The sequence below is a fragment of the Ovis aries genome, chromosome 3, assembly GCF_016772045.2.
Source record: "Ovis aries strain OAR_USU_Benz2616 breed Rambouillet chromosome 3, ARS-UI_Ramb_v3.0, whole genome shotgun sequence".
NCBI classification, from domain to species: domain Eukaryota; kingdom Metazoa; phylum Chordata; class Mammalia; order Artiodactyla; family Bovidae; genus Ovis; species Ovis aries.
The window spans coordinates 7,335,451-7,349,022 of record NC_056056.1 but is presented as its reverse complement, the minus strand read 5'-3'; the positions used below and the strand labels follow the sequence as shown (position 1 = coordinate 7,349,022).

The 13,572-nt window shown below is 49.3% G+C and overlaps 1 protein-coding gene across 6 annotated transcripts in view; it reads left to right on the top strand.

Annotated features, from left to right (window-relative positions):
• The first annotated feature begins 77 nt into the window (after positions 1–77).
• Positions 78–13,572, top strand: part of PTPA (protein phosphatase 2 phosphatase activator) — a 33,926-nt gene continuing 20,431 nt past the window's right edge. For 3 of the 6 annotated variants that reach the window (XM_027966316.3, XM_027966317.3, XM_060411681.1), the window contains exons 1-3: positions 78–460; positions 7,309–7,406; positions 10,839–10,925. In XM_027966316.3, the coding sequence (XP_027822117.1) occupies positions 430–460; positions 7,309–7,406; positions 10,839–10,925 (216 nt within the window). In that variant the 5' untranslated portion in view covers positions 78–429. Of the gene's footprint in view, positions 461–532; positions 4,196–7,308; positions 7,407–10,838; positions 10,926–13,572 lie in introns of those variants that run through there. The other 3 variants (XM_060411680.1, XM_060411682.1, XM_060411679.1) reach the window with 2 other exon arrangements.

The window sequence follows — 13,572 nt, the reverse complement described above, 5'->3', positions numbered from 1 at the left end:
GCGCCCTCCTGGCAGGCGGTTGGCGCGTCGGGAGGCAAGCCGGCCGTTGGTGCGCATGCTCGCCGGCACCCCCCACCAACATGGCCGCCGCCCCTCGCTGAGCGCACCGCCCCGAGCCGGCCGTTGGTGCGCATGCTCGCCGGCGCCCCGCACCAACATGGCTGCCGCGCCCCCCCCCACCCCCCCCGCTGAGTTCGGCCGCCCCGAGCCGGCCGTTGCTGAGCATGCTCCCAGAGTGCCCCGCACCAACATGGCGGACGTCTCCACTGGGGTGACTTTAATTCTCAGTTTTCGGTTATAGCCTGCCGGGGCTCGTTTCTCTTCAGCCAGCCCAGAGCGCGTGGTGAGGCCGGGGCAAGGCGGGGTGGTGCAGGGGTGAAAGGGGAGTGGGTACGGCAGGCATCCCGGCCGGCTCCCGGCGAGAGGAAGATGGCTGAGGGCGAGCGGCAGACGCCGTCAGGTAGGGCGGTGGGGCCGGTGTGGAGTGGGGGCTCGGGGGCGGTGCTAGGCGTGGGGGCGGGGAAGGGGTGGTGGTGTGTGGGGGGCGCCTCAGCGAGGGGAAGCGGCGTTGAGGAGCTGGAGGACCTCGACGGGCAAACGCTCCTGGGGCCCCGAGAAGGAGCAAGAGTTGATCGGGCCCCCGAGTGGGAGGGTCCGGAGGGAGGGCAGGACCCCGAGGCTGAAAGGGGGTGGTGAGTGGGGCTTGACACCGGGACTCGGGGCGCCAGAGCGGCCCGAGGGGTCGGGTGGGCAGAGCCCCGCGGCCAGAAGGGGAGGCTTTCTCCACATCTGGGCTGTTCGGGCTCAAGTCAGCTCTTGAGCTGGTGGGGAAGCACCCCACCCCTACCCCACGGATGGGGGCTGCTGTCTTTATTAGACCCTGCCTTGGGGGTGGGGGCTGGTGCTCCGTGGGGCTTGCCTCGACCCCCTATGCCAGCCTGCCTCCGCTCCCTGACCTCCCCTTATCACCTCCCTTCTCTTCCCCTCGGAAAAAGGGACTCGAGTTTCAGTGGCTGAGAAGTTATCGAGACAAACTGCCCCTCGGTCGTCTAAGCCACTAATTTAAAAAGGCTGGTTGTGCAAGGAGACGAGTCACTTTTCTGGCATCATCTGCTATAACTTTTATTTACAGGCAGTGGTTTCTTTTTAGATTATTTCGAATAACTGGCATGGAGGTGATGGGGAAAGGATCCTCTTAGAGAGACCGGTTACCTAGGGGAATGGAAGGGTGTTTGCTGACCACTCCCCCTGCCTTGAGCTGAGGAGAACTGACGGTAGATGACGTTTACATTCTGTCAGAGGTGTAAATAGGTTGTCCAAACAGTTATTTCAAAACAGCTAGTGTTTTGAAACCATTCTATATTCCTTCTACCCTGGCTTGCCTTTTATAATCTCTGGGAAGGTCTCAGGAGGGAGAAATTTTGAAGATCAAAGAGGTATACCCTTGCACCCCCCCCCCCCCACCCTCCACACACACACACACACACACACACACGAACACACACAAATAAAAGAACATTGCCAGGGCTTCCTTGGTGGCTCAGATGGTAAAAGGGTCTGCCTGCAGTGCGGGAGACTCCAGTTTGATCCCTGGCTCAGGAAGTTCTCCTGGAGAAGGAAATGGCAGCCCACTCCAGTACTCTTGCCTGGAAAATCCCATGGATGGAGGAGCCTGGCAGGCTACAGTCCATGGGGTTGCAAAAGAGTTGGACAAAGAGTTGGGTATGGTCTGTCAAGGCAACTAAAACCAGACATTTATTTTACTTGGTACAGAACTTCTGTGCATATGTCCTTAGGAGTTCTGGTAATGGCATCAGGGTATATAAGGCAACCAGAATTATCAGTGAGATGAATGTGTCCCTGAAGATGGGTGGCGGGAGGTGTAGGGGCGAGAACCTAGGCACTGAGATAGAGGTGGGCTCAGGGAATTCTGTATGTCTGAGAAGGTTCAGGTTCCCAGGAGGTGGTCCTTCTTTGAAGTTTGAAACTCAGGATGTTTAGGAACAAGTAGTAGAAGAACTACTTAACTCAGTGTAGTGATAAAAACCTTGAATTTTGGAGTTACATAAACTTGGCTCTACCTGGCAAGCTCCGGCCTCTGTGAGCCTGTTTCCTTATTTCTTCTTGGCAGGGATGATGCAGGCAAATCGTGGGACGTGGTGGCAGTCAGTAAAGGTGGTTTGAGTTGAACATATAGACAGATTCCCAAATGGTAGATGGTAATATACTCTTTAGGGCTTTTAGGAACATCTCTAGAACCCTGGATATTTCCATCTTATACTGAGAAATTGTTGGGGATCCAGCTTGTGCTATGTCACCTTTGTCAGAGAAGGAATAATCTGAGGCTAGAGAAATTGGATCTGACCTCACTGATCATAGTTTCAAGTCTGAAGGCTTTTTTTTTTTAATTTGGAATCACACGTTCTGGGGCTTGTGTGTGTGTTTCATCAGTGATTTGATGCGAAACTTCCAAGTAGCTTTTCCTCTGAGAACAGGACCCTGTGAAATAATGTCAGGAGAGTTCTTCCCTTGCAGAGAGGAGCAGTTCTCTCAAATTTAGAAGAGGGCTCTGTTCCCGAGGATCATTTGCAAATAGATAATTTGAAATGTGGAATACATTTTCCAAAAAAACAATGTGGTTAGGTCACTGGCCTGACCTAAAAAGCTTTAAATTTAGCATCTTACTTGAAGCAGCAATTTGCTAATAGTAGGGTCATCAATTTGAGGTTCTTGGGAACAGGACTTGCTAACCAGGTGGGCTGAAGAAAAAGAGTTTCTGGTCTCTTTTTTTTTCGGCCCTGGGTTGAATTTGAATTAGGCAGAGCTTTGCCTTACTCTCATCCCCCTTTCTCTTTAGGTCTCCAGGCTTCCTGGGACATTTCCTTTCGTCAAGGCCACTCCAGGAAGGCTCTAGTCCCCCAGATGTCACATGTTCTAGAACCTACTTAGAACTTTGTTCCCTTTGTTCATGTAACTAATGTAAGCTAGGTTTTAGGAGGATGGCATTGGGACAGATTTATATTACATTGTGAGTGACTGATAGTCTATCACTCTTCTTGGAAAGTTTTCATTTTCATTTGTTTATTAAAACTATTTTTTGAGAGTTTTCATTTTTATTTGTTTACATTTTTATTTGGCTGCGTTGGGTCTTCGTTGTGGCATGCAGGCTTAGTAGTTGTGGCTTAAGGGCTTAGTAGCCCTGGGATGTGAGATTTTAGTTCCTCGACCAAGGATCAAACCTGCATCACCTGGGTTGGAAGGCAGATTCTTAACCACTGGATCACCAGGGAAGTTTTGAGAGTTTTCATTTTTAAAGGAAGGGTCTTACTAATCTGACACACCTCCAATAGTAGATTCAGGCCCACAACTCCCAACCTACAAAATAGGTGTGTTTGGAATTCACAGTTTTTCAGATTTTAGGAGGCACTGTTCCATAATCAAACAGAAAGATCCATGCAGCAAAACATAAACTCCAGCTAAATGGGATGCACACGTTACTCTGTTTTTCTTTCCCTAGCTCCTGAAAATATAGAAAATCCATTTAAAATCGTTTACTTATGATTACAAAAGTATCATAATGCTAGTTTTTAATAGTAATATGTAGCTTAGAAAGTGGAAGTCCTTTATAAATCTTACCTCCTGGAGATGACAACTATTAACTTTGGTGTTTAACTGTTTAGATTTTTCTAAGGCATGAGCTGATAGGTATATGTATTGTTAATGTTCGTATGTAAATAGTTTTTTTTAACAACAGTAAGATTATATTGTATATAGTATGTTGCTGAAGTTCAGTTGCTAAGTCCTGTCCACCTCTTTGTGTCACCGTGGACTGTAGCACACCAGGCTTCCTTGTCCTTCACTCTCTCCTGGAGTTTGCTCAGATTCGTGTCCGTTGAGTTGGTGATACCATCCAACCATCTCATCCTCTGTCGCCCCCTTCTCCTCCTGCCCTCAATCTTTTCCAGCATCAGGGTCTTTTCCAGTGAATCAGCTCTTCCCATTAGGTGGCCAAAGTATTGGAGCTTCAGTTTCAGCATCAGTCCTTCCAGTGAATATTCAGGATTGATTTCCTTTAGGATTGATGGTTTGATTTCCTTGCAGTCCAGGGGATTCTCGAGAGTCTTCTCCAGCACCACAATTCGAAAGCATCAGTTCTTCGGTGCTCAGCCTTCTTTGTGGTCCAATGCTCAGATGTGTAAGTGACTACTGGAAAAACCATAGCTTTGACTATACAGACCTTTGTCAGCAAAGTGATGTCTCTGCTTTTTAATATGCTGTCTAGGTTAGTCATAGCTTTGCTTCCAAGGAGCAAGTGTCTTAATTTCATGGCTGCGGTCACTGTCTGCAGTGATTTTGGAGCCCAGGAAAAGAAAACCTGTCATTGTTTCCACTTTTTCTCCATCTATTTGCTATGAGATAATGAGACTGGATGCTGTGATCTTAGTTTTTTGAATGTTGAGTTTTAAGCCAAGTTTTTCACTCCCCTCTTTTTTGATGCAGATGACACCACTCTAATAGCAGAAAGCAAAAAACTAAAGAGCTTCTTGATGAGGGTAAAAGAAGATTGATTTCAGGATTGATGGTTTGATTTTCACTCCCTTCTTTTTTGATTTCCCCCCTTTTTTGATCACCTGGGTTGAAGCTCTAGTTCTTCGCTTTCTGCCATTAGAGTAGTGTCATCTGCATATCTGAGGTTGTTGATATTTCTCCCAGCAATCTGGATTCCAGCTTATGATTCTTCCAGCCCAGAATTTCTTTTTATATACTCTGCATGCAAGTTAAACAGCGTGACAATATATAGCCTTGATGTACTCCTTTCCCAGTTTTGAACCAGTCTGTTGTTCCATGTTCAGTTTTAACTACTGCTTCTTGACCTGCATACAGGTTTCTCAAGAGACAGGTAAGGTGGTCTGGTATTCCCACCTCCTTAAGAATTTTCCACAGTTTGTCGTGATCCACTCAGGCTTTAGTGTAGTCAGTGAAGCAGAAGTAGATGTTTGTCTGGAATTCCTTTGCTTTTTCTGTGATCCAATGGATTTTGGCAATTTGGTCTCTGGTTCCTCTGCCTTTTCTAAATCCAGCTTGTACGTCGGGAAGTTCTTGTTTTACGTACTGTTGAAACTTAGCTTGAAAGACTTTAAGCATTACCTTGCTAGCGTGTGAAATGAGTGCAGTTGTATGGTAGTTTGTACTTTCTTTGGCATTCCCTTTCTTTGGGATTGGAGTGAAAACTGACCTTTTCCAGTCCTGTGGCCACTGCTGAGTTTTCTCACTTTTCTGGCATATTGAGTGCAGCACTTTCACAGCATTATCTTTTAGGATTTGAAATAGCTCAGCTGGAATTCTGTCACCTCCACTAGCTTTGTTTGTAGTAATGCTTCCTAAGGCCCACTTGACTTCACACTCCAGAATGTCTGGCTCTAGGTGAGTGACCACACTATCGTGATTATCTGGGTCATGAAGATCTTTTTTGTACAATTCTTCTGTGTATTCTTGCCACCTCTTAATCTCTTCTGCTTCTGTTAGGTCCTTACTGTTTCTGTCCTTTATTGTGCCCATGTTTGCATGAAATGTTTCCTTGGTACCCAGTTTTTTTTGAAGAGATACTAGTCTTTCCCGTTCTGTTGTTTTCCTCTATTTCTTTGCACTGTTCACTTAAGGCTTTCTTATCTCTTCTTTCTATTTTCTGGAACTCTGCATGCAGTTGAGTATATCCTTCCCTTTCTCCTTTGCCTTTTGTTTCTCTTCTCAGCTATTTGTAAGGCCTCCTCATTCAACCACTTTGCCTTCTTGCATTTCTTTTTCTTTGGGATACATTTGGTCACCACCTGCTGTACAGTGTTACCAACCTTTGTCCATAGTTCTTCAGGCACTCTGTCTTCCAGATTAATCTGTTGAATCTATTCATTACCTCCACTGTATAATCATAAGGGATTTGATTTAGGTCATACTTAAATGGTCTAGTGGTGTTCCCTGCTTTCTTCAATTTAAGTCTGAATTTTGCAATAAGGAGCTCATGATCTGAGTCACATTCAGCTCCAGATCTTTTTTTTTTTTTGCTGACTGTTTAGAGCTTCTCCATCTTTGGCTGCAAAGAATATATTCAGTCTGATTTCGGTGTTGACCATCTGATGATGTCCATGTGTAGAATCATCTCTAGTGTTGTTGGAAGAAAGAGTTTGCTATGACCATTGTGTTCTCTTGGCAAAACTCTGTTAGGCTTTGCTCTGCTTCCTTTTCCATTCTAAGGCCAAACTTGCCTGTTACTCCAGTTATCTCTTGACTTCCTGCTTTTGTGTTCTAGTCCCCTGTGATGAAAGGACGTCTGTTTTTGGTGTTAGTTCTAGAAGGTTTTGTAGGTCTTCATAGACCTGTTCATCTTCTTTGGCATTAAGGGTTGGGGCATAGACTTGGATTACTGTGAAGTTGAATGGTGCAGTTTTATTTCTTCAATTATTAATAATTTAGGCTGTTTTTCTCATGTCAGTAATTTAGATTTTATTCTTTTCAAAAAGCCAGGAAGATTTCCATCATGTGGGCATATCATTATTAACCTGTCACCTTATTGATTGATTGATAGGTTGTTTCTGATTTTTTCGATGTAGTAAGCACTTTTATATATGTCTTTGTCTATTTTTGAGGGCACATCTGTAGAGTTGATTCCTACTGTTGGCTTATATGGGTGTATAAGCCATATGGCTTATGTGGGTATAGTTTTACTTCAAGAGATAGCACCGAGTTGCCCCCTCAGCAGAATCTACCATCTTAGGCTCTACCAGCAGTACAGGAGCATTCCTCTCTCCCCATCCCCAATCAGTGCCAGATGTTTTTAATCTGCCGACCTGATTTAGAAAAGCAGTCTCATCTGATTTCCATTTCATTGCTTATTCGGGATGTTGGTAATTTTAAAATTTTGTTTATCGGCCATTTTTTTCCTTCTTCTTTGAGTTGCCTGTTTATGTCTAAAAGGTCAGCTTGGCTTTACTTTTCTAACCTTTCTGCCTGGCTGGAGAGCAGGAGGAGAGAGCATGGCAGAGCCACTGGACATATCAGTTGTTGAGGGCACTGCCAGCACTGCCCAGCTCCTTGCAGACAGAGTAAGGGGAGACAGGAAGCCAGTGAGTTTGGCTTAACAAGCCAATACTTAATCCTGGGAGTACATGTCTGGTTATGCAAGGGCTTGGGTGTTGGTTTAAAAGTGTGTGTGTGTGTGTGTGTGTGTGTGTGTGTGTGTGTGTGCGTGCGTGTGTGTGTGTTGGGAGGGGAGGATTTTATTTATCTGATTGCTTTCTCATTTTCTTTGTCAAGATTCTTCAGAGGATGCCCCTCCCACCACTCAGAACTTCATCATTCCAAAGAAAGAGATCCACACTGTTCCAGATATGGGCAAATGGAAGCGTTCTCAGGTACCAGTGGTGTCTGCACTATGGGTTCAGACCTGGCATGAGAGACTTGGGCTTTTTCAAAGTGATTTTCTAGGCTGGGGTGGGGCTGTGAGCTCTTGACCCTTCTTGTTTTTGGAGCCAGAGCTGTCTAGAAGCTAGGGAAAGAAGTGACAGGGGAGCTGGCTGTCTCTTCCCGCTCAGGGACAGTACACAGTGTTCTTTAGTGGGAAGGTCTCTGGGAGCCAGGGTGAAGACAGCCATGGAGAGTTCTGCTCCTGGTTTTTGTAGGCCATTGCCCCTTGGGTGTTACTGTACTGATTGCACATCTGAAATGGTAGATCCCTTTGATGTTTGGTTCCAAGTAATAGCAGGTCTGGGAGTCAGCATATCACATGGAGAGGAGTGCTAAGTTGACATAGTTGCTAAGTCGTGTCTGACTCTTTGGCGACCCTGTAGACTGTAGCGCGCTAGGCTCCTCTGTCCATGGGATTTCCCAGGCAAGAATACTGGAGTGGGTTGTCATTTCCTACTCCAGGGGAATCTTCCTGACCCAGGGGTTGAACTTGTATCCTGCTTTGGCCGGTGGATTCTTTACCATCTGAGTTGCCAGCGAAGTCCCAGGCCAGAGAGGTGGCTGAGCCTAAAACACCAGGGAACTGGGATCCCAGCTAGCTTTCTGCACTTCATCCCTGGGGTAGGCAGAAGATAACAGCTTGTACCTGCCAGGCTTCTGGTACAGGCTGTGAAAAAGACTGGGACTATGAAAAAGCCAATTTCAAGTTCTCAGGAGTGGCCTTGGGTCCAGCTGCTTTCAGTTGCCTGTACCTGATCTGGGCAGGTGGGGCGGGAAGTGTTGCTTGTACAGAAGGGTGGCCGGGGGTCCTGGCGAGCTTGGCAGGTTCTCTGTGAGGAGTCTACTGTGTTGACCTTGAGCCCAAGCCCTGCTGCCGCCGTGTCCTGGCCTCTCTGGGGCTGTGGCCACACAAGCCTACCTGGCTCCTCTTTGGCTTGTGGCTCCTCCACAAGCCTGCCCTTTGAGTATCAGGGGATGGTTATCATGTCTTTTCTGAGTTGTCGTCTCCCCCAGGTCTTCACCAGGATAAACACCTGAGGCCCTTAGCTGTTGGAAGGTATGGCTCTAGGCCTTCATCATCTGTTTGTTGGCCCTCAGTTTCTCAGCCTCAGCACTACTGACGTTGATAGATAATCCTTTGTCATAGGGGCTGTCCTGTGCACTGTAGGATGTTTCATAACACCCCAGCCTCTTCCTACTCCATGCCAGTAGCAGCCCTCCTCCTGCTTACCACAACCAAGAACGTCTCCAAGCACGTGGGAAGTCTCCTGGGAGCCATCTTGTCCAGGTTGAGGCCCACTGTTCTTCTCTTCCCTGAACCTGCAGGGTTGTCTGAATCCAAATGTGGCTGTAGTTTCTTGCTTTCCCCTGGATGTTCTCCAAAAAAGATGGGGTATTTATAATGTGCCAGGTACTTTAGCTCATTTAATTGCCACAGAAAACCTGGGAGGTGGACTCTGAGGTCATCTCCATTTTGAAGGTGAGAAAACTGAGGCCAGGAGGTGAAGACGCTTAGCCTGGTGGCACAGTCACTAGTTGAGGTGAGACTCCAGAGAGTCACCCCCATGACTCAGAGCCCCAGGGGCTGAGCTGCTGGGCTCTAGGCCACAGGTTGCAGCCTAACCTGATCCTCCTGCTTTTGTAAGTAAAGTTTTATTGGAAAACAGCCCTGCTCATTTAATTTACATGTTGTTTATGCTTCCTTTCATTCTGGAAGAGCAGAGTTGAGAATTTGTGAACCGGAACATGTGGCCCTTGGAGCCTAAAATATTGACTCTCTGGTGCTTTGCAAGTGGTTTGCTAGTGCTGCTCTAGGCACCCACACTTCTTGGGAAGTGTGTTTTGACTGATGCCTGATGGAAGTCTTTTACCTGCTCTGAAGCTCATCGATCAAATGTGTGAAACTGCTGCAGCCAGACAGGGGGCTGTGTGTTGACCACAGTGCTTCACCAGGCGGCAGACGGAGTGCAGTGGCCAGGAGCTCGGGGCTGGAAGCTCAGGGCTGCCTTGTTCTCTTCTTGTGACTTAGGCACAGTGCCTAACTGGGCCAAGCGTCCTTTTCCTCTACTATAAAATGGGGTTCGTTCGGGGCTCAAATGATGGAAAGCCAGAAAAGCGCATGGCCCAGTGCTCACGGGGGTGCAGTGAGATTTACGGAGCTGTAGGCATGACAGTTATTGCTGATGGTATGGACAGAAACTTCTCATAGTCATGTTCACAAGTCTTAGTCACCGAGAGCCCTGGAGCCATGTGGGAACAGTGACCGTGGCAGCGACACGCCCTCGTGCGGCTGCTGCTTGCATCCTGGTGTGCTTCGCGGGGCCGGCGCAGTCAGGCCGAGGACTCAGGCTTGCCCTGCGCTGTGGGTGTTGCTGTAGCTGATGTGGTGGGCCCACCCTGTGGCCTGCACTTCCACCTGCAGCCATTCCACAGGCCGCTGTAGGAATGTTCCCTTCCAGACCCTGAGCAGTCACCTCTCAGGGCTTACCTTGGCTTGCTGTGGCCACCCAAACATGGATTTTTTTGTTTTTTGGGGGCCATGCCATGCGAGATCTTAGTTCCCTGACCAGGGATCGAACCCGTGCCCCCTGCAGGCATTGGGAGCATAGAGTCTAAACCACTGGGCCACCAAGGAAGACCCCCCCACTGGCATCCCTAAGGCTTGGATAAAGAAGAAGAAAGGAAGTGAGAGGCGAAAGGGATGAAGAAGAAACAAGACCACATGGAAGTTGCTAGCGCCCAAGAACTGCCTCTCCAGAGGCCTGCGCCTCAGCGCGTTCTTAACTGTGTGCTGGCTGTAACCTGCAGCCCAAGGGAAGAGGGTGCCCTACTGGGAGCTGGGGATGGGGGTGCTGGGGGACCTGGCCATGGCTGGAAAACAGCTTCATCTCCTGCGGGCAGGGCATCTGCACACAGGCACACAGCTGGTCTGCCTGTTGGGAGAAACATCTGGAAAGTTCCCAGGGGGTGGACCCTTGGTATAGTATAATGATGGAGCACTCCCCACTCTGCTCTGGAGTTTGGCTGGCTGGGTCCTAGCTCCGTGTCCAGTGATACCTTGGTCTTAGGAGTTACTTTCCCCAAAGCCTTGGTGTCCTCGTATGTAAAATGGGGACAGTGATGGGTTGTTGTGCAGAGAAACAGCTGGCAGCAGTAGTGAGTGCACAGTAGACTGGCTAGAGGCCTAGGTGTTCTGGTGGTCCTTGGCCAGGGTGGCTCAGGGTCGGGTATTTGGCATTGTCTTTGCACTCTCCGGCTATCAGGTGGGGAGCCGGGGGTAGCCTGGAGCTCCCCAGGCTGGGCAGAGCTGGGGGCTGGCTGGGGTGTAGAGGGTGCAGGTCTGACACCTCCACGTCCTCACTCCCCTCTCTGTTTGGCAGGCGTACGCTGACTACATCGGATTCATCCTCACCCTCAATGAAGGTGTGAAGGGGAAGAAGCTGAGCTTTGAGTACAAGGTCTCCGAGGTAGGCCTGGTCGGGGCGGGCCTTTTCCCAAAACAGCTTCCAGAGCCTGCAGTGGGACTGGTGGGCCAGGTGCAGGAAATACGATCACCCAGACACGTGTGCAGTTGACACTGTTGACACTGAACTATTTCTACTTTTTAAAAAAGTCTGTGTAGATGTGTATTTATAGAATTGGGACCAAGGTATACAAGCTGTTTTATAGCCTGCATTTTTGGAGTGGGGGCAAGCCTTGTAGCTTGTGGGATCTTAGTTCCCTGACGAGGGATTGAACCCCAGGTGTTGGCACTGGAAGCTTGGAGTTCTAACCGTTGGACTGCCAGGGAATTCCCCAGCCTGCACTTTGGTTAACTGGTGTTTCATGTAATTTTAAAATTAAAAATGATCACAAAAGAAGTAAACATGCCAACTGAAGAGATTACTGTTAGAAACTTGTGTGACACTAACAAAAAAGCTTGGCCTCACCCTATATTCCATGGAGAAGACAATGCCAACCCACTCCAGTACTCTTGCCTGGAAAATCCCATGGACAGAGGAGCCTGGTGGGCTGCAGTCCATGGGGTCGCTGAGAGTCGGATGTGACTGAGCAACTTCACTTTCACTTTTCGCTTCCACACATTGGAGAAGGAAATGGCAGCCCACTCCAGTATTCTTGCCTGGAGAATCCCAGGGGCTGGGGAGCCTGGTGGGCTGCCATCTGTGGGGTCGCACAGAGTCAGACACGACTGAAGCGACTTAGCAGCAGCAGCAGCACCCTGTATTCCTCCCCATAACTGATTCCTAGGGACAGCCCCCTATTAACAGTGTGGGGACTGTCACCTAGACCTTCCCCGGGAGCTCCTCTGCCCTTGAGCCGTGCCCTCACTGGTTTAAACAGCCCCCAAATTAGACTTCGAGGTCATTTCCCCAAACACTGCTGCTCTGAATGCCCCCGCACATAGGTCTGTGTGGGCATTCTTTCCTAAAGTTTCGTTCGTAGAGGTGGCAGTTCTGAGGTGAAGGGCGCACACTGCTTGGTAGGGGCTCTTTGGCTGTGTTTCAAAGACAGGGTTGTTTATGGAGGGAGTGCGGGAGTTGTGGGGGAGCTCCTACCCGTGGAGGGTGTGGTCTCGCCAGCTGCTGGCTCTTGCTGTACTCCCACCTCCCAGCTCTGGGTGCTGGGCCTCCAGGGGCCTCCGGAGGTCTTGTTCAGGCAGCCTAGCACTCCTTCGAGCTTTCTCTTATCTCAGACCTCAGGCCCAAGCAGCCTCTCAATGCCTTGGCCACCCAGCTCTCTAGCCTTAGCTTTGGCCTATTGGGGACGGCCTGGCCCTGGCCTGGCCGTCTGTCGACCTGCCGCAAGGCTGGCATAGGCCTCATGCTCCTGGCCACTGACTGGCTGCTGGGTGGCCGAGGTCCTGTGGAACGCCAGACCTGTGTTGGGGATTGATAGCCTTCAAGAGAAGGGAGTTGGTCCACCAGTGACTTCTTGGTTCCTCCTGGGCCTGGTCACTGCTCTGGGGCTTTGGCTGTGGGGAGAGAGGGCACCTCCTTGAGCCTGTGGTAAGGAACACTCAGCTGTGCTCAGTGGGCTGGGGAATGTGGCGGGGGGAGGCTAATTAAAGGAGAGAATTGTAATTACCCCAGCAGATCCTGAGCTGCCAAGTCCCTCTCAGGTCCCTTAATTAGCCCTGAAGACTCTGATGGTAGCTGTCCATACCAGCCAGGCGTTGTCTTAGAGCAGAGGCTGTTCTTTAGGCAGGATTGCAGCCTGCTTGAGTGCTGGGGTTCTAGAGTCAAGCTGACCAGGTTTTGATAACCTCTCACTTCTGAGCTGGATGGCCTTGTCCCCTCTGACACTCCATCTCCTCATCTGTCTAGTGGGAGGAGCTGCCAACCTACTCATGGCCCCTGGGGAGCATTCACTGTGATCCCATGTGTAGGTGTCTTTTTTTGGCACCATGCCTGGCATGTACTAGGCAACATTATCATTTATCAGCCATTGTTATCATTAGCTGTTTTTCAGTTTCCAGTAACGTTGTTGCTTCACTTGGGGCTCTTCCTGAGCTGGGTTCATCCTCACTTAGGGGACAGAGATGGCTAGCGTGGTCTCCAGGGGTCTCCCAGCTGCTACCCACAGCTGACAGGGGCAGCTGAAGGCACCGCACCCAGCACACGGCCTCCTGTGCCGCCTGCGGCAGCTGCCTGACTCCCCTGCTGCTGCTTGCTCCTGGCTCTTGGTGCAGGGGACGCAGCTGCTGCTGGGGAAAGGGCCGAGGGGCCTGGGATTGGCGCCCAGACCACCTGCAGCAAAGGGAGCGTGCAAGAGCCGCGGGGTGGGATTGTCTAGATCCATGTTTAGAAGGCTCTCCTTCCTTTTGGAATTGTCCTATTTTGGGGGACTTAAAATTTAAAAAATTTTTTTTTCTTTTTTTGTAAAATAAAGCTGACGGTAGATAGGAGGCTTACATTTTGCTGTAGTTTCGTGTGATTTTTAAAATGAAGGCAGAATTTTAAATCGACAAGTAAATTGTACTGGTCCATGAAATCCAAAAAGACTCTTTGGTCCAAGGAGAAAGAAGGTGGCTCCAATGATTCTCCATGCTTCCTGGGGGTCTCAGCCCACAACTCCTTCCCCTCCAGCCCCTCTCCCCCAGCCAGCCGAACAGTG